We start from the raw sequence: 21096 nt of genomic DNA, 5'->3' as shown, positions 1-21096 counted from the left end.
CAGACATTTTGATCCAGGTCATAAGCAGCCACCATGTCCAGTCTATAGAGCTGCTGTAGTAGCATGAGCACGCTGCAAGACAAATGTGGGTCATCCAGCTATCTTTGGGCTTAACTCAGGGTTTTCTGGTATCATGACGCCGGCTCACTGTTAACCACGGTGGATCACCATGGTAACCTGTGCTGCAAGGATCAACACATGTCAACAGACCGACTGACCAATCAGCTTGCTGGCAAAATGGAGTCATTATTCAGACACGAACCTGACATGGAGTTTACAATAAAGTTATAAAGAGTAGCAGAGATAGAAGCATTTTAGATGGAAACACAAACAACCATGTATCCACTCAGCAGAGATATTAGGAGTCCTGTCGTTATTAAACTCTGACATCAATTGTTGGTGTATCGATAAAGTGCAATGGAAACAGACTGAGCAAATAAATCATGACGTACATGAAGCATGTGACTCAAACGTCCACCGAAGAGACGAAAACATGACATTTGCGGAGACTAACGTTCCTCAAATTATTACACAAAACAAACATATTTCCATCACGTTTTCCGCCGTTTGAGGTAGGGCTGAACGATGTGCAGGGGTCTGTACCAAACAAGCACGTTCCCCTACGTCTGTAATATGATTTGTAGGCCGGGGCATCGCTGTAGCACCACAATGCTTCATTTATAATGATATGTTGTGACGCATTTGACCTTTGCAGCTCCTGCGATTTGGATATTGCACTTGGCCATATTGCGATTTCGATAATATTTCGATTAATTGTTCAGCCCTAGTTTGAGGTTTGACTGGCGCGCTTTTAATTACGTCATCTTGTTGTGTCTTCTTATGCAATGGACTAATGAAGAGTTAGGTCCACCAACTGTTTCTCGATGAACCCAACTCCTAATATTCGCATAACAGCAGTGGATGGAATTAAGTAATTAATATTCATTAACATTTTCTCTGCCGATTTTCTGGAAACTCTGTTACAATTTGCACTTTTAGCAGCTACTGCAGCCTTGGGGATGAGGAGCGGGCTACAGAGGTCTAGTAAGCTCACTTCTTTTAACGCTACACCCACAGATTTCTTTCTTTTTCAAACTGATCGGATACATTTATGTAACCGCCGCTGAGATCAACATGAGTCAGCAAAAATATTTTTACGGTTTACAGGAAGAGAAAAGAGACGGATTTTGATATTTAAAAAAAAACAAACTCAAAAATGATTTGAGACACAGGATTAGAACTTGGAAAAAGTATTTTTCACATCTTTAAGTACTCCAGTCCATGTCTCTGACTATGTTTCTTGTAATCAAGAACTCGTAGCAGGATTAGTAAACCCAGAGTTAACTGAGACAGTGTTCGGTTCAGTGAAGCCAAGTAACCTAAAGTGAGCCGGACTAAGTTGAGCTTTGTGATACGGGCTCCAGGCATTTAGAGAACAATGACACCAGACAAGAGAAGGTATAGGAGGAGCGTGAGTGATTTGGCGATGGGCAGTGTCTCCACATCTGGCCACCAGCCGCAACCAGGACTCAGCAGAGCCATGCATACTCATCATCCACATCCTTTTCCCAAGGTCTGGCCAAGAGGAAGACCTATTTATGGTACAGAACAATATATAATATGGGGGGTTATATATAGAGATCCTTGTTTAAGCCTCCAAACATTTTTCAAGGCATATAGGTTGAGCTGATGGAGAGGTTTTTAAACGGGAAGCTCGTGAGAACTTGAAAACACTGACGCACCAACAGTTCACTAAGCACCTTGTGGGAGAGGGTTTAGCGACTGAAAGAGGGTGGGGGGTGGGGGTGGGGGGTGCTCAATGCTCCTCAATAACAACTTTATTTTAAGACAAATGAAAATAAACTGCAGGGGTGCACAAAGGAACACTGTTCAACACAGAAGATACAAGACAGCCTGAATATAGACAAAACCTCCCACTGTCGCTGCGATTCTTTATCTACACGGTCTTAATCCAAGGTATCATGGGTCATAACTCTAAACAAAATCTGAGAGTTCAATCTAATAGATTGTGTCGGCAAAAACACTGAAGAAAATTATCGCTTTAAATTAAAACATTTTGGGCCAAACGGGACGTGGTGGGGACCTGGTTTGCTTGAATTGATTAAAGCTACATTCCAAGCCATATTTTCTTTGGCCAGACTGATGAATTGAATGTTTGTTACAGCTGCAGCAGCTAAAGCAGTGTTTTGCCAACTTCAATGTTTGTATGACCACAGATTCCTCTGTAGGGTGGATTTTGAATGAGTCCTCTGCACTTGGGGTGAGCTCTTTGCTCTCTCGCATACTATTAGGATTCCTCAAGTATATTCAATCATGCATATTTGACAAAACAGGCTCCAACATAGTTTATGTGAAGATGTTGGAACACAAGGCCGAGGCTTCGAGTTGTTCTTTGCGACTTCTTCTGCTAATGCTCTCGCTGACGTGCACACAGATAATCACAATGAGGGTTGAGTTGAGACGGTTGGGCTCAAGAGGGAAAACGCAGGCGAAGATAATTCCTTTGATCTAAATATCTGCATTGTGTGCGTGTAAACAGTTGTGATGATGATGCTCTCAGTCAGTCCTCCCTCCTGCTGTGAGCTCTGTTGTATCGCGCCGACTCTGTGGGTAATTGATGAATATTTCGCGCTGCTAATGCAGGCTCCAGAAGTGCCTTTGGTGTATAACCATGGTAACTACAGTACCTGCATGCATCAGACAGCGGGGCGATAAAGGGCTGAACTGATAAGGAGAGGTCCCAGCCCCAACCTATCTTCAAAGCATGGCCGTTTATGCAGGAGGTGGGGGTGGGGGGGTGGGGGTACTGGAGAGATAGGCCGACTGCAGGAGGCTCTGGCCTGTCTGCGCACCCCTACAAGACTTCAAACTGACAAAATGATTGTCCCGTTGCTCTTTCCTCCCTGTAACACGGGTGAACTACGACCTAACAAAGTGATATTTCACAGACGGTCTGACCTTCAGAGTCTGTCGCTCCACAAAACTCACATTTTGCCTCAAGATGCCTGAGTCAGTGTCACAACAGATTCTGCTGCATAGAGCTGAAACAATTAGTCGAATAAATGATCAACAGAGCAATCATTGGGAACTATTTTGATAAATCGATAAATTTTTTCGGCCATATTACAAGCAAATATAGCAAAAAAATGCTAAATATTCTCTGGTTCCAGCTTCACCAATGTGAGAAATTGCTGCTTTTCTCTGTTTTATATGATTGTAAACTAAATATCTTTGGGTTTTAGACAAAACAAGACATTTGAAGACATTGCATTGGACTCTGGGAAGTTGTGATGGCCATTTTTTCCTGTGTTTTACTAACATTTCAGACTAAATTATTAATTATTTAATGGAAAAGTTTAATTGATTAATCGATCATGAGATTAATCATTAGTTGCAGCCCTAACGGTATGTGCTGCTATGTTTTAGGACCGCAACGATTATTTTCATTATCGATTAATCTGTTGACTAGTTCTTTTATTAAATCGATTGTTTGTCAGAGAACAGTGAAAATGCCCATCACAGTTTCCCAGAGCCCAAACGTCCTATTTTGTTCAAAAAAAGTCCAAAACCCAAAGATAATTAGTTTACTATGATATAAAACAGAGATAAGCAGCAAAAACTCACACTTGAGAAGCTGGAACCAGAGAATGTTGGCTTTAGAAATGCCTTAAAAACGATTAATCGATTATCAAAATAGTATCTATCAACTAATAATAGACTGATCGTTTCAGCTCTAAATGGCTTGAAGGTAGCAAATTGTTACAACTGAGAAGCTGGAACTTGGGGATCTTTTCTTAAATGATTAATCAATTATCAAAGCAGCTGTCGGGTAATTTACCGGCGATCAGCCATCATTAATGAACTTATCGTCTCAGCATTTTGTTAGTTAGTTATTGACAGAATGTGGAACAGTTTGTAGTAAAATCAGCTTCCTGAATTGACAGAGATGAAGAAGAGTCTGCTTGTGATGGCGCTTCCTCGTTTCACTTCCTGCGACTTTGCTTGTTTGTCACCAGGCTTGTTGGTGGAAACTTGCTTTGATCAATTATATGTTTATAATGGATGAATCGAGTATTTTATCGTTTCAGACTATTATGTTTCGCTGTGGAACTGCAACGCCTAATAAATAATTTAATAACCAAAACCAGTTAACAGAACCAACAGCCAAATTAAACACTTACTCCATGCCACGTTTCCCCTCTATAATAAAGTTTGAACACCGTATGTGGCGTCTGTGTGAGCCGGCTGCAACGAGATGTGGGACACAAAGGCGTGCAGAACATCTGTGAACAATTAGAGGCGAACAGAGCGAGCAAGCACTTATACTGCCCATTACACTTGAATAAGTCACTGGCTCTGCTTTTCATGATGTAATGCGGCACGGCTTGGATATGCAATCTCAAAGTCGCACTGGGACCGAGTTCTCACAAAACTTCAATCGAGCTCAAACATGGGCACACAGACCATAAATGTAATCTAGCGAGCGCAGAGTGGAACCACATTTATCGGCGGATCCTCCCTCTGCAGCTCTGAGGTCATTCCCCAGGATGAAATGTTCACGGCACCGGTGGGTCCTCGTGTTCTTCACCAAATATTGTTCCAAATGTGACACGTTTGTTCTTAAATCCTCCCAGCCTCCGAAGCTCATGTTTAAATTCTTTCAGTTAGACGCATCAACTAAAAATCGACTGTATACATTTACACTGCTGCATTTTTATGCCCTGGTGGTCGATTTTAAAGTGCCTCTCCACTCAAAAATGTGTTTCGCTTACTTCACTTGGATGTTCGACCTTCACTGTGCAGAATGATGTATGTGTAGCGTTTGACACTAAAGGGACGTTTTCACATTCATCTGCTGAAGGCGGAAAGCTTCTCCGAGCTCACCTTAAATCACAGTTTAAGATGTGTACGTACGAGAGTCAACTTGCAGGTGGAAACTTGAAGCCTCCAGTGGACAAACACTGAGAATTAACTTCCTAGTGAAGTAGGAGACATCTTGCTTCCAGCAGTTTGAAATGAGAAATACTTGAATATTCATAGATTCTGGATATTTCAAAGAGGAGGGACATGTAGATGTAATTTTAATAATTTTTAACCAGGTAATTGAGCTTTTTTTTGTGAAGAAACATGTCAGAGTACTACCGCATATGTAGAAAAAAAGTTGTATAAAGCGCTTCGGAGGGAGCTGTGTGAAGTCTGATAAATTGCCTCACGTGATGTCACTTGAGTCAGCGTCGGTCAGGGCTGAAGACTACAAGTTTGAAAATGAAACAAATCTGTTGGTGTGGAGTTAGAGAGAAGTGAGCTTACCAGACCTCTGCAGCCCGCTGCTCATCTCTGCTGCAGGCTAACAGCTCAAGGCTACATTAGCCGCTACTAGCATAACACACCTGAATCTCTGACTAAACTGTCAGCGGTTGAGTTGCATTGTGGGTACTGTAGGCGGCAGGTTTTGACATGGAAGAAGCACGCATGGAATAAAAAAAGATGATATCTCTGGTTCTGCTGCATCAATTTGGAAACTTTTTGTTTTGAACTGTTTATCGTGAGTTTGACAATATTATAGGAGTACAATGCTTAAATCAGTGGAGTTGTCTTTTAAAAACGTGCCTGGAGAGGATCTTTAAGTTTAGAAGATCAAAAGTTCATCTGAATGACCGCACAAATGCTAAAAAGAAGATCCCCTCCACTCAAACGTTTCCTTTTTCAGGAAACTAGTCCATCACTTTGTTCCAATCATGAGGTCACTGTTTCGATGGGTCGTTGTGCCATGAAGTCTACAAGGATTTCTTACATGATATACGGTATTTGTATGCAATTGCCAAAAACAACAAGCTGCAACATTACATCAACAGACAATTTGGAAAAGGCACGCGGGATACGTCATTTCTTTTCAAAAGCAAAATTAGGAAAAAGCAGCCTGCAAACACTAAAAGATTCATGGAGCATTTCATAGGAGATCTTCAGTGAAACTTAAATATTTTACAGCCTGAATGCTGGCCATCTCTGTGAGCCAATTATTCTAAAGGGTTCAAACAATCCTTCCATCCTCATTTCTTCTGACCTAAAGTTTGGTCTTTGTTCAGAAAACGATGAGACAATGAAAACAGCATGAGCGTATATCTGGCCTTCAACCAACAGGCACAGATCATTAAGCGTGGATGTTTTTCCCCTACAAAAGAACTCTGTAACAGCTACACAGCATTATCTTAGATGTTTTAAATCTTGTTTAATCTCTGAATAGGCCAACAACTTATTAAGATTACTGGCACATGTTTTATTGCCAATAAAATCCTTCACAATGTGAAAACAAACAAGAAACAATCCACTCCTCGTGACCAGAATGCCATTCAGAAAATGTGGAGGGTAGCACATTTACTGAAAAGCAGCATTGTTAAAGTATGATCCAATGCTCCACATAAGTCTCTGCACTGGTCAATATGGGCACCAATCCAAACCAAGAAACTATTTTGATCAATCGATTAAACGTTGAAGTCATTTTTCAAAATGCCAAAACGTTCCCTGGTTACAGCGTCTTAGTGGTGAGAATGTGCTGCGTTTCTCTGTTTTTTTTTATAGATCAAATGATTAATCAATGATGAACACAGTCATTAGTTGCAGAACACAGCACAGTTGCTTTTCCATCCACCTGTTTTTATGCACATCTTCACTTTGTGCATAAATAAACCTGAGTGGAAACACTGAACGTTCGAGAAAAAAACAAAAACAAAACATAGACATTTTTGCAAGTTTTTACGCTTGGCCGAGGTGGAAAAGTTGCCGTATCGACAAAGTGCAACTGAAACAGACTTAGCCAATAAATCATAACGTACACGACACGTGACTTAAACCGTCCGCTGAAGAGACTAAAAATTTAAAAACATGAAAGAAACATAAATGCCATACTTCCATCACATTTTCTACATGGGTTTCCATCATTCCAGATGAGAACGCACATTAATTCGCTTTCTCTTTTGCCAAACTTTCTAGAAATTTGGTTAAAATTTGTGCTACATTTGGATGGAAATCTGTCTAAGGACTATTTTCACTTCCTTTTCCGCTCACTTTGTGGCGTTCACTTGCTGCCTGATACTATTTAAACTTACAGGTGTAGCCCGACCGATACTGGATTTTTGAGGATGTTACTGAGAGATATAACAGCCGATAGCAATTTTTTAAAAACTTAAACGACCTCGATATGGATCCCTTAGTTTGGTTGTTTTTAGTTTTTAAATTTGTGACTAAGATACATACTGAGCCCTAACTATGTCATGGTGACACGGTTTCAAAATTACCTCAAACCTAGTTTGGCATTTCTGTACTGCAGTTTATCAGCCAACATATACACCGATAGATACCTGCAATAAGCTAATATTACCGATATACTGGTGTAGCTCTACTTGTCACATAGTCAATTAAATATCTTGGGTTTTGGGAAACAGTCACTGCCATCCGCTTTTCACTATTTTCTAGCATTTTATAGACCAAACAATTAACCGTGAAAATGATCGGCAGATTAATCGATAACACAAACAATTGTTAGTTGCAGCTCTACAGTGTATCTGCTGTTCTTAATTATTTCTGCTGTTTCATTGACTTTTCTTTTCCGCAGCACATTTTCAGATATATAAATATACTCTGCTTTGAACAATGATAATAATAATGTGTCTTATATGTTTTTTAATTTACACCTACTTCTTCTCCCTCATTGAAAAATCCAGAATCTACGAACATGTGAATATTTTTCCTTTAAGTGTGCTGGAAGTTAGTATATTGCATATTGGACCATGATTGGCTTCAAACTAGTTGGGACGCTCATACTGTACGTACTTGTCTTTAACTCAGATTTAGGAATGAGCTCAGAGAAACTTTCCTCCTTCAGCAGATGAGTTTAAACACAACCTTTTTACTCTGCACCGTGAAGGTCAAACATCCAAAAATAAGCAAAAACACATTTCTGAGTGGAGGGGGGCTTTAAACCAGCTGGTAAAAACAAACCCTGCAGACTAGTGGTGCAGTGCTAAAATGGTAAACTGTGATTAATTTGTTTTAGTACTTCATATTACATGAAACCAGGGTGGTTTATCCTCCACTACATCCCTGCTGCAGACACATTCACATCTTAATTCATTCATAACATTATTACTGAGTCTGATTTAAGCCTGGTGGTTGTACATCACAGTCTCCAGTGACAGCCAGGATTTTCTGACAGATTAATGCACTAATAACATGCAGTTTATTGCCTCTTCTCTGCATCAGTTTGAGATTTGAAAGAAAAATGTAGCGTTAGCAGACTCACGCAGGACTGAGGTGACAGTTCCTTTTCCATGTTCCCCTTTCAGGTTTCAACCCTCAAAACGAGGCTAAAACTGCGACAGGGCTGTATATTTTTTTTATCTAGCATGTAATGCAGTTAAACAAAAACAAAACGCACTTGGAGTAAAAGGGATCCAGGCTCAGAAAAATGTGAATTTTTTCTTTTCTTGGGACAGGCCCTCAAAACCCCCAAACCCTGCGCCGAAACGTGTCCCCTCCGACGGGTAAGGCTGTTACGCCCTTGCGCTTCTCCCACAAACATGGCAAAACGTTGGAAAACAAAGGCGCGTTTAACGTTTTAACATGCTAAAACAAGATTTATTTTATTTAAGCTTTATATCCGATCACACAGTCACTTCACCGGTGATGTTAAATCAATGAAAAGCATGCCAAACGCTCAGTGTCTCGACCATGAAACGACATTTTCTCGTTTTCTTTTTTTTTTTGGTTTTCTTTAAAAACTCACCTCATTTGGTTGGAAGACGACGCTGCCGCACCATGATTTAAAATATTCTAGTTTTATCTTTAAAAAATATATCTAGCTTGTGCTCATCTTTCTATCGGTGTCGTCCTCTGCAGCAGCAGCCGCTTTCTTTTCTCGGCTCGGCGTTTAGTGTTTTGGGTTGAGGAAAAGTGATGTCATTGCATGAAATTGCATTACCCGCCCCAATTTTTTTTTTTTTTCCCTCTCAAGGGGCTGTCCCATGCTGCCAAACATAACTTCACCATATACTTAAAAAGCTGCCTCTGTATAGTGGGGTTTAGCCCTTTTTTTCAGTGCCTTAAAATATTCTTCTTCTGCAGTGATCATAAATCTGCTCAGATCTGGATATCACTAACAAGAGTTCAACAGAAGTATCATAAAACAGTTTATTTGTGGATAAAAGATGTGTTGTTTTTTTTTATTTAACAGAAACTGTTGATTCTAATGGCAATTTAACCCAGAGCAAATAAACACACCCACATGACAAACTGAAGTACAATCAATGAATGTATAGTCTTAATAGTCTATTGGAAATGGCCTGTGTGGTTCTTCTGAACGTGACCTCCGTTGTAAAGTTAACTCAGCGTCAGTCTTTGTGGAAGTGAAACGTGTTCTTTACATAGTGCTGCAGAGGTTGTTCATCTGGGAGCATCGACCGTAGCCGTGTCGATGTCTTGGAGTGAATTATCAGTGGCGTCTTCTTCACCTCCTACAACCTCTGACACCATCTAGGTGGAAGAACAGGAAGTTAGGGGACTGTAAGATCTAAGCTGTAATTTTCAGCCAAATAATGCTTTGATGATTTGTGTTCTGTCGTGGCTGAAATTCCTACATGTTTGTTAGACACGGCACTCAGCGTACAGTACAAGAACGTGGAGATGCGACGACACTTATTGCTTTCTTTATTGACTTGCTTCAAAGCCTGTTTGCGCTGTGCGAGTTTTGCCAGACGATGGTTGAGAGAAAAAAAAACGTGGTGAAATCTTTGGTCACCGATCAAAAACAGTGGTCCTGGATCACTATGAGAGTCAAGTCCACCGATGGCCGATGTAGATCTTCGAAGACAAAGCGTTTACATGCGCACTAGTGTCCTGGTTATTGAGTTTCATCCTGTTTCTGATCATATTCGGGATACATGGGAAAAACCTGGTTTCTCATATCCCCGTATACATGATCATAACAGTATCCAGGTTTCTGATCGTCCGCCTGCGGGTGTGTCTTGAGATCTCTCCACTATTCTCTGTACCAACAAAGAAGGTTCAGAAACCAGGATCAGGTGCTTACATGCGACAGTCGAAGAACTCCAGGTAGCGTATCCAGGTTTCTCAAAACCGGGATAAACATAACCAGGATACTAGTGCGCATGTAAACACGCTCTGCGTCACAATTCTGACAATGATGGAGATTTAGGACCAAAATCCCGCAATGCGACTGCTGCTACAACCAGTCGGCTGGAACAACAGAGTCTGTATTTTACGGCCGCCTGTCTGAGATGTTCAGTGGGATTATGGAGGACGAAGGACATCCGCTGCGTGTGGACAGTGTGGACTGTCACATTCAACACAAAAAGTTGAATACAACGTTTTTAGAAGTGTTTATGCCATCCATCACTTGCCCGCCTCGCCTACGTTGAGTCAACCCCCCCCAAGAAAGCATCATATCCACAGACTGCTGTTTAAAATCACACAAATCTCACGCTGTTTGTATGTTGTGAACTTGTTAACGGTATCTGTAACGACTGACCAAGGCTCCCAAGCGTGGCTATGAGCTTGCCGGTTTCACTGTAGGCAGAGGAAATAAAATCAATGCCCATTTCTTCCAGCGGAGCCTGCATGGAAACTATTTCTGTTCAGTAAATTTCTGCTGTCAAGTCAGCCCGAGACAGACAGAGACGGCCGAACGGAGGTCAGAGTCTGAGTAACCTGAACGGGCAAAACGCTTAAATTCCCAGTAAGACCACCAGTCTCACACGCACTGTTATCGCACAGGGGATGTGACAATTTGTATCGAGGACCTAAACTGTGATTTTAAATTATTGTAATATTTTATGTTATTTGGACAGTTTTTATGTAACTTTTTAATTTATACTTTTATTATGGAATATGGTTGTTTTTTTGTTTTTTAACCTATGGTTTTATTTCATGGGTATCTAATGTTTTGATAATCCCATAAAATGATTAGGATGGGTTCACTGTAATTTCCATGTTGTTGTTTTTTGAAGAATTAAATTGAAAATGAAATTACTCTGAATACACTGGCAAGCTAGCTTAATGCTATCGCAAAAAACCCCCCAAAAAAAACCCCAAACATTTTTAGGGGCATTTTGTGCTCTTATATGCGTCAACAGAAGAAATATGACAGAAAATGAGGAGAGAGATGGAGAATGACATGAACTAATGGTCCTCAGCTGGACTGGACGTTGTGGTTCATAGTCAGCGACTTAAACCCCGGGGCAAACAGCATAACCCACTAGAAAACATTTACCTCAAACTCACTTTGCTAAATTGGCAATTTTACCGGGACATGACCAGCTTCACAACTTGCTTTTTAATTTTATTTTTTTAGGTTTTCCGATGCATAGAAATGTCAGTATTATGGCCAGAGCTGGTTTATTGTTTTGCTACATTAGTGGCGCAGATGGATGTCATTAACGGATGGGCTCACAATCTTTCCAAATAGTCAGGTGCCATATGAACATTCGAAGAGCTTTTGCTTGCAGTCATCATTCCTCATGTTCATACAGGTCGTGAAGAGATCTCGACCAATGTAAGCGACAAACTCTACAGTACTCGTTCTGTGCAAAAAATATATTCCAAAGTTTATCTGAAGCTAATCCGGCAATCTGAGTCAGACAGATGAAGTGGGTTTCTTCCAAAGTTACTGCAAGTCCCTCTGTTTCACTGCTGAGCTCTGAGGGACAGCAACACAAAGACTGACGTTGGAAGATAAACTTGATTTGATGAACTCAGACTGCTAACGCATGTTTAAACCATGTTTACTTTAGATAAAAGAACAAGGACTGTGGATTTTGTTCCCCATCATTTACACTGGAAGCACATCCAGGTAAGAATCTCTTAAGAGCCAGAATAAATAAGAGGAATTATTGCAGCAAGAAATGTACATATGGGACTGTGAGTATTGTTTTAAAGTGGCCATATTATGCTCATTTTCAGGTTCATAATTTTATTTTGGGGTTGTAACAGAATAAGTTGACATGGTTTAAATCCTCATACTGCACTTTGCTGCAACACCTCTTCTCCACATCACAGTAACAACTTTATGCCCATTGACTGCCTGGAGGGTATCTAATGTTATTTTAATGTCATGTTTAGGTGTACTGGTAGAAACTGCTCCATTCGTGCATTATGACGTGTGTTACACAGTGACGTAGATACGTTACGGAAGTAAAGGCTGGACTACAATCGAGTGGTTTTCAAGCAGTTCAGGAGCAGTGTTTTCTGTGGGAGCTCCCTTTGGGGTGGACTTTGGGCTTTTTCCCTTTGCAAACCTATTATATGCACAAAAAAAGATATTTAACAAAGTAAAAAGGTAAAAAGCCAAAAAGCATATGACCACTTTAAGACACCCTTGAAAAAAATGTGAACCCATTCTTTTAAATCACATCCTTTTTCCCTTATTTACATCGTAGTGCTACGATGTCAATCATTGCACAATCTGACAAGCCTTAAAATTGATATCATACTGACACAGATTGTGACCAAGATTTTATTAGACCCATCTCAGTGTGACATACAGTGAAATTGTAGGATTGTTGTTTTGCACAGTGTATGGGCGCCATCATTCAAAAGAAAGATTCAAGATGACAAAGCCCCTAAATGAGAGTTAACCTGGTCGTCCATGATGGCATCCACATCTCTTTCTGAGAGCTCCTGTCCTGAGGCGTCCAGGTCGACCTGGTCTGGGTCTTCTCCGATCAAGATGTCCATCGGGGCCTCAGCGATGGCTCTAATGGTCTGGTCCTCCAGGGCCAGGGCCGTGTCAAACTGTAGGGGGGACGGAGGACCCTGCATACCATCCCCTTCCACATCCAGGTCCTGTATAACAGGGGACATTTATGAAATCTAAATCTTAACATAAAACTTATACATACATACACCCCCCCCGACCACCAGGTTGTTGTTTTGGGATAATTCATGTAGATTTACTTAAGGAGGTTGATGCAACCAGCTTCAGGTGTTGCTGCTTTGTGTGTGGCACAAGCATCCAGTTTTTGACTGTGTTCGTGCCTTCGTTTATGCCCATTTGTGTGTTTGTACTTTTCATAGAACATTGGATAATACTGGAACAGCAAATGGTGAGCTGTAAAGATCTGTGATATAAATCTGATTTTTTGATTGTCTACAAACTGGGCATTTATTGGAAGCAGCCCTTCAGCAGCTTCTTAAGAGTTGCAGATAGTCTTAAATAAAATAAATAAATAAAAAAAACACAAATCACTTGTCCTTTGCTTCTTCTAAAGATGCCAGTCTTAGTATTTCAAGGGTGCTTTCACACCTGTAGTTTGGTCCAGACCAAGTGGAAAAATTATACATTTTTGCCTTTTAGTTCTGGTCCATACCGACTTTTTACACAAGAACCAAGAGCCGGAAACACAAAGTCATATTGACTGACAGCAACTCATGAAAAGGAAAGTTTTGGTGACTGTCATCCTGCATCATCAGCGCCATAACTCTTGTGTTAAGGATATTGCATAAATATATTGATCACTCTTGACAATTCACAATCAGCAGATGAATTTAATAGTAGTAGCTGTAACTTTTAAATTCATGCTAAAAATGACATTAACTATCACACAGCGGACTGAGAGCCTCCTTTTCAAGCGGTCTCGCCCCGGTTGTTTAGTCAGCACCACAGTTACAGCGTTTTCAAACCTGAGTTGTTTAGTTGGGTTGAATCAGACTCTGGTTCGTTTTCCCCCTTTGTTCAATTTGTTCGGGCAGATCTGAACACTGCAATCGTACTTGCGGACCAAAACAACCACACCCTTTAGAGGAAGTTGTCTTGTTCCAGTCACAAACAAATGTGAGTGGTTCGTTTGTGGTGGGAACATGATCTGACTCGACTACAAGGCGTACTCTGCAAGTATGAGCTAAACAGCTCCTGTAGCCAGGTGTCGTTTGATGGAAATGAGTGAAATCAACAGTTGCTAGCAGCTAGCCGGAGAATGAAACGAGGTCTGACCTGGACTAACAACGAAGTACATCGCCTTCTTGATATCTGGAAGATAGGACCATCTTCAGGACCTTTTTCCTGTGTTTCATTTCTCGTTCCCAACCCAGACACATCTAACCAATGAGTGGAGTGAATGCTCTCACATGGCTTTTAGTAATGCATTTGTGAAAAGAAACCAAACCAAAGGGAAAAACGCAAAAGGTTTGCCAACTCGTACCAGAAAGAACCACACAGGCAACCGCACCAGAGTTTGTTTGAACCGCACCAAAGTAGTTACAGTAGTTATGAAAGCACCCGAAAACACCAGCAATTAAGTATCTAACAATCAAGAGCAGAACATGACGTTTTTGTTACAATGCATATACATTAGAGAAGAGTGGTAGGGGAACATCATTTCTACGTACATCACTGAACTCTAGGGGAAGGCTCTCTGTGGGCTGAAGCTCTGCTGCACTCAGATACATGTCTCTGCTTGCAGTGGTGAGCTGCTCCTGTGGTGGAGGTTCCTGCTCAGGCTGGTACATGGGGGGAGGCAGGGTGAGGTGAAGCGGGCAGCGAGGATCGTCAGACTGACCCATGTGCACTGTTCGGTCACATGGGACATCTTTCAGGCCTGGACACATTTTGAAAAGCACCTGATTGCTGTCCTGGTAGATGTCTGGGTGTCTGGTTGTCAAGGACAATGACGCATGATGTCCACACACAAACAATGACCTCAAGAATCAAAACAGAGAAAACTGCTCCCATCTTAAAAAGTAAAAACCAAATGCTGACCTGTCGACACTGTGGTTAATGGGAAACTTTCGCCACACAAGTAGCCAAATTAGTATTATTGCAAACACTATAATTATTCCTATGAAAATAATCTTGTTGTAATTATTTCTCTACATAAGGCTACTTATTGTGAAGTTGCAAAAGGCTTGAACGTATTAATGATATGCCTGAGTGATTTTGTACAATGAGTTAGTGAGTTTGTCTGAGAATTAATAGTTTGCAGGGTTTGACACTGGTGCAGGACTGCAACACTGGTGTCAGGACACTGTTTAATCACCGTCCAACTAAAATGGCAATTAGAAGAACACAAAGTTCAGTACTTAAAACTATATTGTTACTACAATGTAATTCCTGTCGAATGAAAAATATGAAAAGCATGAGACTACCCTAAATGATTTGGGGTTAAAATGAAGGCAGGTTGTGAAGGGAAATTTTGTTCCTTCCAACTGAACAGATTAGCCCCTTTGTAACTCTGGGAAAAATCAACAGACCACAGGAAGGAGTTAATGTAGGCTCCCTTTGAAACCAGCAGCTACTGCAAGCTGCTGGTCTTGATTGAGGCCAAGGTGAAGATGGCTCCAAAGAGCAAGATAAAGAACAGAGAACCTCAGTTTGCAGTATAGTTTTAAATTTAACATACACATGAAAAACAAAAGAAATGTTAATATCTTATTTCAATTAATACAGGAACACACATCTGGGGTTTCTTGCATGGAAACAGACCATGTTATTGTGGTCAAACCCATGATGAAAACATCATTGGAGGATACGTGAGACACAGTGCCTGGTCATAGGCAGGCAGGGGTTGGTACATCGGGTTCCCTCCACAAAGGAGATGCACTGCTCACACACTGTCCTTGTGTGTGGCTGCAACAGAGGAAAGAAGTGTTGGATAAGGTCAAAACAGTAAACTGGGGCAAAAAAACAAAAACTAAACAGTATTTCCTTTATAACTATAATCATCCTTAAGAACATTATCATTCCTGGATGCCACAAAATTGTCAGAGGAAAAGGCCTATAAAAATAAATAAATAAATGAAATTCTCCGGGTTTCTTTTGAGTGTCTGCCTGATGTGCTTCATGTGATGGGTTTTCAAATCTTGATTCCATTCTGCTGCACTCAAACATGTTGAACATAATCTCAAAACCAAAAGTATGTATTATCCCCCATTCACTGTAATCAACATACTTGAGGACACTACTGCCCTGCTACATTTAAAGCTTAAAAGCCGACATGTATGTGACATGAATCATGTTGATATAATTTACCACCATTTTTAATCAAAAAAGTTCAGACAAACAAAACATTAGGAACATCCTTTTTAAACGCTCAACATCCTTGATGTTTTGGCTCTGTGCTCCAGCACACTGGATTTTATGACATTAAACTATGGGTCAGTTCACTATATAAAAAAGGTCCAGTTCACCAAATTACCAAAAAAAATCTCATCCCTCGGGGTATTCTAGCCATGCAGATAGGTTTTGAGGCATCAGTTTCTTCACCGCAAGTAGCAATGTAAGTGAACAGCGTTTTGTTTGTAGTGAATATGGTTAATTCCTAGAGCAGTGGAAGGCAAAAGAAAGCTGAACTTTTCGCTTTTATAGTGTACATCAAAACTTTTACACAATTTAATGTCGTCAGATTGTAATTTACTACCAATTACATCTCTAGTCAGGTAGTGCAAAGTCATTTTTTGCCAAATGAGTAGTGAGTATATTCTCCAACTCTGTTAGCCCTTATGGGAAAAATGACATGCCGTTGGATACCCTTCTAAAAGAAACAGTTTTATAAATCTATTTATTCTTAAATAAACGTTTTTTTTGAAAGACATAAAACAAACACACTGACAATAAAACACATAAGCCTGTGTTTCCACTACGGCTGTAAAACGTTGGCCCTCCAATGAACGATACTGAAAACACTGGCCCATGGCTGAACATAATGGCTGACCCCTGTGCTGTCACAGTTTTCAAAGGGTCGACTGTATTGCTTCAGTAGTAATTGTTGTTCCAGTGACAACTGTTCAAAGACGGGAAATTGTTTCTGGGGAGACAAACTACTCTGGAGTTTAAAACCACAAACATAATTCCCTTCACCCATGTATACTGGGGTGCCCGCAGAAGTTTCAGACATATATATATATCTTGAAACCTGAACCGATAAACTTGAAACGATGTTCATGGCTAGATACCACTAGGAGCAAGTGTTTTTGTGCTCTGGTGAACTAACCCTTTAACGTCAGTTTATTAAAGTCTTAAACGCTTACTAGTTTTTCTACTTTCTACTGTGATGGGGTCACACCTGAGGAGCTCCTTCTGTCACAGCCTGCCTCCTCTCCCTCAGCTGCCGGTGCAGCAGGGCTTCCACACCGTACCGACGACGGTATCGGCGCAGAGCTTTGAGCTTCTTCAAGTTCTCCCTCTCCTTCATGGATAGACCTTCAGGCCCTGTCAGCAGACTGCTCCCTGACATCAACATAAACAAATACAGATATTGCTGAGGGCTGTGAGGCCTTGTGAACATTAAAGGGTGTGGGATGATGTCCTAAAAAGTGTTGAACAGGTAAGTAAACAAAGCAAAGCATGTTTAGTTAGTAGCCAATTAGTCGTAACTTTACCTAGAGTTTCGTGCTCCACTTTGCGGTTGTGCAGGTATCGCCGCTTTTTCTCCTTAAGCAGGTGCTGAAGGCGTTTGAACTGGTCGATGTAGAGGGACTGGAGCCTGATGAGTTTTTCTCGAGTGATGAGCGCCACCTCCTCTGCTGTGTACACTCCTGCATGTCTGAGATTAACAAAAGAAAAAATAAACAAATACATTCACCTTAAAAATCACCAGGAAAAGGCCATGTCACAGCTCTACTCAACGCTTCAAACAAGCTCCAACTAGTCTGACTATGCAATCATGAATTAAAGCCAAATTAAGATACATACAACTGCCTTTGGTCACAATAAAACTGCAATTTGAGAAAGTCACTGCTGATTAAACCTCACAAAAGAGAAAGAAAAAAGGTTTACCAGAGATTTAATAGCTGTTTAACCACCACCCGTAATTTATTACGGGTGGTGGTGAAACAGCTAATTTCTGCAGTTGTGAATAGTTTATCTGGTTCCTTTGTACATTGCATTGTCGGACAAACTCAACTCGAAAATCAAGTGGGTTTCTTTTTGTTTTGCATACTAACTTTTCATTTTACTTAATTTTTACACTTTTCCCATTGTAAACACACTACATACCTCAAAACCTGCTCAGAATTTGTTTGCAGTATGAATTGGGGCACAGCTATTGCTTAAAGCAGTAAATGAATGTCTGAGCCGGCATCCAAGAAGTAAGATTCACAGACAATCTAAATTGAATAAAATGACAAGGCGAGTTTAGATTAAAAACTTGAGATGGTCAGATAATTCATCTTACTTCAGAGGATCCTCGTGATCACTGTCAACGCTGTCTGCATCACTGTCAGGGTCTCCTCTCCATGTCTGGTCTAGCACCAAGGGGCCCTGCTCCTCCTCACTCAGACTTTCCTCATCTGTCCAGAGGGGGGTGTAGTTAAAACATTAAAATATATATATATTTATATAAGTTAAAATAAACTGCAAGAGAAATGACTACATCAATTTTCCCCTACCGTAATACAGAAGAAAAGTCAATGCACACAAGATTAACTTCGATGTGGTGTCTACAGTTGACAAAGTATCTCCCAGCCCTAATAGGACCATTTACCTAGAATACGGCTAGCTTCAGAGCGGCCTCCGTCAGCGCTGTTTGTCTCTGCACGGTTGTATCCACTAAGTTGAGACAACAGTGCCTCTGGGGACGGACCGGAAGACGGCTTTCTCATCTGAGCTCGGAGAGCCATGGCATTCCTGCGAGCATGCTCAGCACAGAACGTCACTCTAAAGAACAGTCATTGGAGAAGAGATGTCAGAAAGCTGCTTGGATGTGTTAATAGGTGTCTTGTGTTTGTGTCTCCTGTTCACCTGGGACTGAATTTCCGTACTGAGACTTACAGTTAATAAAGCTGAGGTCTAACTTGTTTCTAACCGTAAAAAGCAGACGAAATTTTGATTTTCCACCCACCCATCTTTCCTCTCGACCTTCGGTGAAGCGTTGGGGCAGCGCTTGCCGTTCTTGGCAGAGACATAGCTGCACTGCTTGTACGGGGCATTCTTGTCCTCCAAAATGTGTTTGATGCAGAACTCCAGTCCGTTCAGACGGGGCTGAGAGCATGGTCGCTGAGTGAAGGAGCAGGCCTGGGGCTCCAGAGGACGAGGTGGCTGGGCCACCCGGTTCCGACTCGAAGGCAAAACGTGGATTCGTATCCTGTTCATTGCAAGTCTGCAAAATAAAATAAATCAGTGCTGAATCAATTAGTCCGTTAATTGGTTAGATGACTGACAGAACAATAATCCAATTATCTATTATGACAATTGGTTAAAAGGTGGGGTATGCGATTCTGATCCAACACGTCTTTCTGTCAAATTCAGCGAATATCTCCTCACGGTCTGCTAGCTGTTCATCCTCTGTGTGCACAGAAAAAAAGAAAGGTGTTTATACACAGCCCTGGTTCAGTAAATGCTAAACAAACAAAGCTGCTTGGACCGAGCCACACACATTCGGCTTACTTTCGAGTTTGCCAAGATATGCTGTTGTTGTGATGTTAGCTATAGTAGCAGGAGAGTTGTGAGTATCGCTGCCTGGAGCTGGTTTACTGGCTGGGAAACAGACTCGTCCTCTCTGCATGTTAGCTTTGGAGCAGCAACTGTAGGGAGAGTTTGCTGACCCACAACCTAGCTAACATTAGTTACATTACTTGCTGCGTTGTTGTTGAATCGCATACCCCACCTTTAATAATTTGATTATGATAAAGAAAAAAAAAAAATAGCAAACACTTTGTTATTCCAGCTTCTCAAATGTGAGGATTTGCTGCTTTTCTCTGTCTTTTATCACAGAAAATTTAATACCTTTGGGTTTAGTAATGTCAGTCAGATAAAACAAGACTTTTGAAAATATCACTTTTGATTCTGAGAAAATGCAATGGACATCTTCTATTATTTTCTGACATTTTACAGACAAAACAATTAAATCGAGAAGTGGAGGCTAGGGCTGCACAAACTACCAGAGATCAAACGAGTAGCCGATTAATCAATCGGCAGAATATTTATTTGGCAACTATTCTGAAAATCGATTAATCGTTTCAGACTTTTTTTTAAAAAAAAGCAAAACATTACCGTGATTCAGCTTCTCAAATGTGAGAATTTGTTGCCTAATCTTTGACATTTATGGTATTAATGATATTAAAAGTGAAAGACTTTGGGTCTTGCACTGTTGGTCAGACAAAACAAGGCATTTGAAAATAAGCTCTGGGCAAATACACTTTTTTTTTGTTATTTTCTGGGATTTAATAGACAAAATAATAAATTGAGTAATGGAATATGGAGGCTAGAGGTACACTTAACATATTGTAAATAAAACTTGGGCTAAATCTGTAAAGATTACAAACAAATGCCACTGCGGATGATAATTTAAGCCACATGCCCACATTTTAGGCTTATTTAGCCATTTAATCATAAATTGGGTCCAAAAGACAGAGATGTTAAAGTTTAACATTACTGATTTTATACAAGGACACAAATATAACTATATCTAATTTAAATTGATGAGCACCGTGTTTGCAACCGTTGATCCAATATGAATTAAAAGGTAATGTTATTCTCATTAAATACCGTTAACGTTAAAGAAGACGGTGGCAGGTCAGGTGGCTTGTCAGATTCGACACTGATAAACTGATTCAAGTTATATACATTATGCACATAAACAACGGTCATACATATCAATACACTTAAAGCCTTACTAACGTAAAGTATAAAATATCTTTATTGCAGATATAAATCTAGCAGTACATTTCTGTCTTTCCCAACTCTAACCAGGCGCCACACCGAGCTTTAGCCCGCCTCTCTTTACTGCGTCACTCTTTCAGTTATAGAGTCGCCATCTTTGTTTAGCAGTTGCTAATGCTAGCTAACCGCTACTTTCCCCAATTTGCGGCTAAGAGGAGAGTTTTGCTGACCGATGAGAACCCACTGTCGTCTTTCTCGATATCGCCGAAATGCCTCGTTGCCAGAAGACGAACACATCCTCATTTTTTGTTTATAACTGCTTACCTTCCTGTCTGCCGTCCGACCAAGTCTAGCTCCCGTGGCACACTACGTCGATTTTCCTGCATTCCCCTGCAGACACAAACTGAGCCCGCCCACTCAGAGCTCTGATTGGCCAAAGTTCAAAGTATTTCATTGGCCACTCGGGTTGC

At 40.8% G+C, this 21096-nt stretch overlaps 2 protein-coding genes and 1 non-coding gene across 4 annotated transcripts in view; all 3 read right to left on the bottom strand.

The window, feature by feature from the left end:
• Positions 1-9041, bottom strand: part of nckap5l (NCK-associated protein 5-like) — a 40751-nt gene extending 31710 nt beyond the window's left edge. Inside the window, exon 1 of the mRNA XM_044210049.1 lies at positions 8804-9041. The gene's annotated coding sequence lies outside the window, so the exon portion shown is untranslated. The remainder of the gene's footprint in view (positions 1-8803) is intronic.
• A 152-nt stretch (positions 9042-9193) lies between these two features.
• Positions 9194-21072, bottom strand: kansl2 (KAT8 regulatory NSL complex subunit 2). 2 transcript variants are annotated; one of them, XM_044210053.1, is made up of 10 exons: positions 20951-21072; positions 18867-19124; positions 18510-18682; positions 18201-18315; positions 17407-17570; positions 17091-17254; positions 15559-15655; positions 14419-14672; positions 12670-12876; positions 9194-9549 (listed from the first exon to the last, which is right to left on the bottom strand). In XM_044210053.1, exons 1-10 carry the CDS (start codon positions 21010-21012, stop codon positions 9460-9462), a joined length of 1584 nt encoding a protein of 527 aa, XP_044065988.1. In that variant the 5' UTR covers positions 21013-21072; the 3' UTR covers positions 9194-9459. The 2 variants fall into 2 exon arrangements, with proteins under 2 accessions (XP_044065988.1, XP_044065990.1); XM_044210055.1 differs by having other exon boundaries at positions 20857-20995.
• LOC122883833 lies at positions 15220-15353 on the bottom strand. The gene has a single exon (XR_006379753.1). It is a non-coding gene; the product is annotated as a small nucleolar RNA SNORA2/SNORA34 family (small nucleolar RNA).
• Positions 21073-21096: the final 24 nt, after the last annotated feature.

Source organism: Siniperca chuatsi, linkage group LG10 (genome assembly GCF_020085105.1).
Source record: "Siniperca chuatsi isolate FFG_IHB_CAS linkage group LG10, ASM2008510v1, whole genome shotgun sequence".
In the NCBI taxonomy this organism is placed as follows: Eukaryota; Metazoa; Chordata; class Actinopteri; order Centrarchiformes; family Sinipercidae; genus Siniperca; species Siniperca chuatsi.
The sequence above is the reverse complement of the archived record's forward strand: the minus strand, read 5'-3'. Positions and strand labels throughout refer to the sequence as shown.

Excerpts from the sequence above, each read along its gene's own strand:
- kansl2 (XM_044210053.1), bottom strand. The coding sequence starts at position 21,012 with ATGCAGGAAAATCGACGTAGTGTGCCACGGGAGCTAGACTTGGTCGGA. Across the intron at positions 18,683-18,866 it reads AAGGTCGAGAGGAAAGATGG|AGTGACGTTCTGTGCTGAGC; the intron begins GTGGGTGGAAAA and ends ACTGTTCTTTAG. Across the intron at positions 18,316-18,509 it reads TGAAGCTAGCCGTATTCTAG|ATGAGGAAAGTCTGAGTGAG; the intron begins GTAAATGGTCCT and ends CCCTCTGGACAG.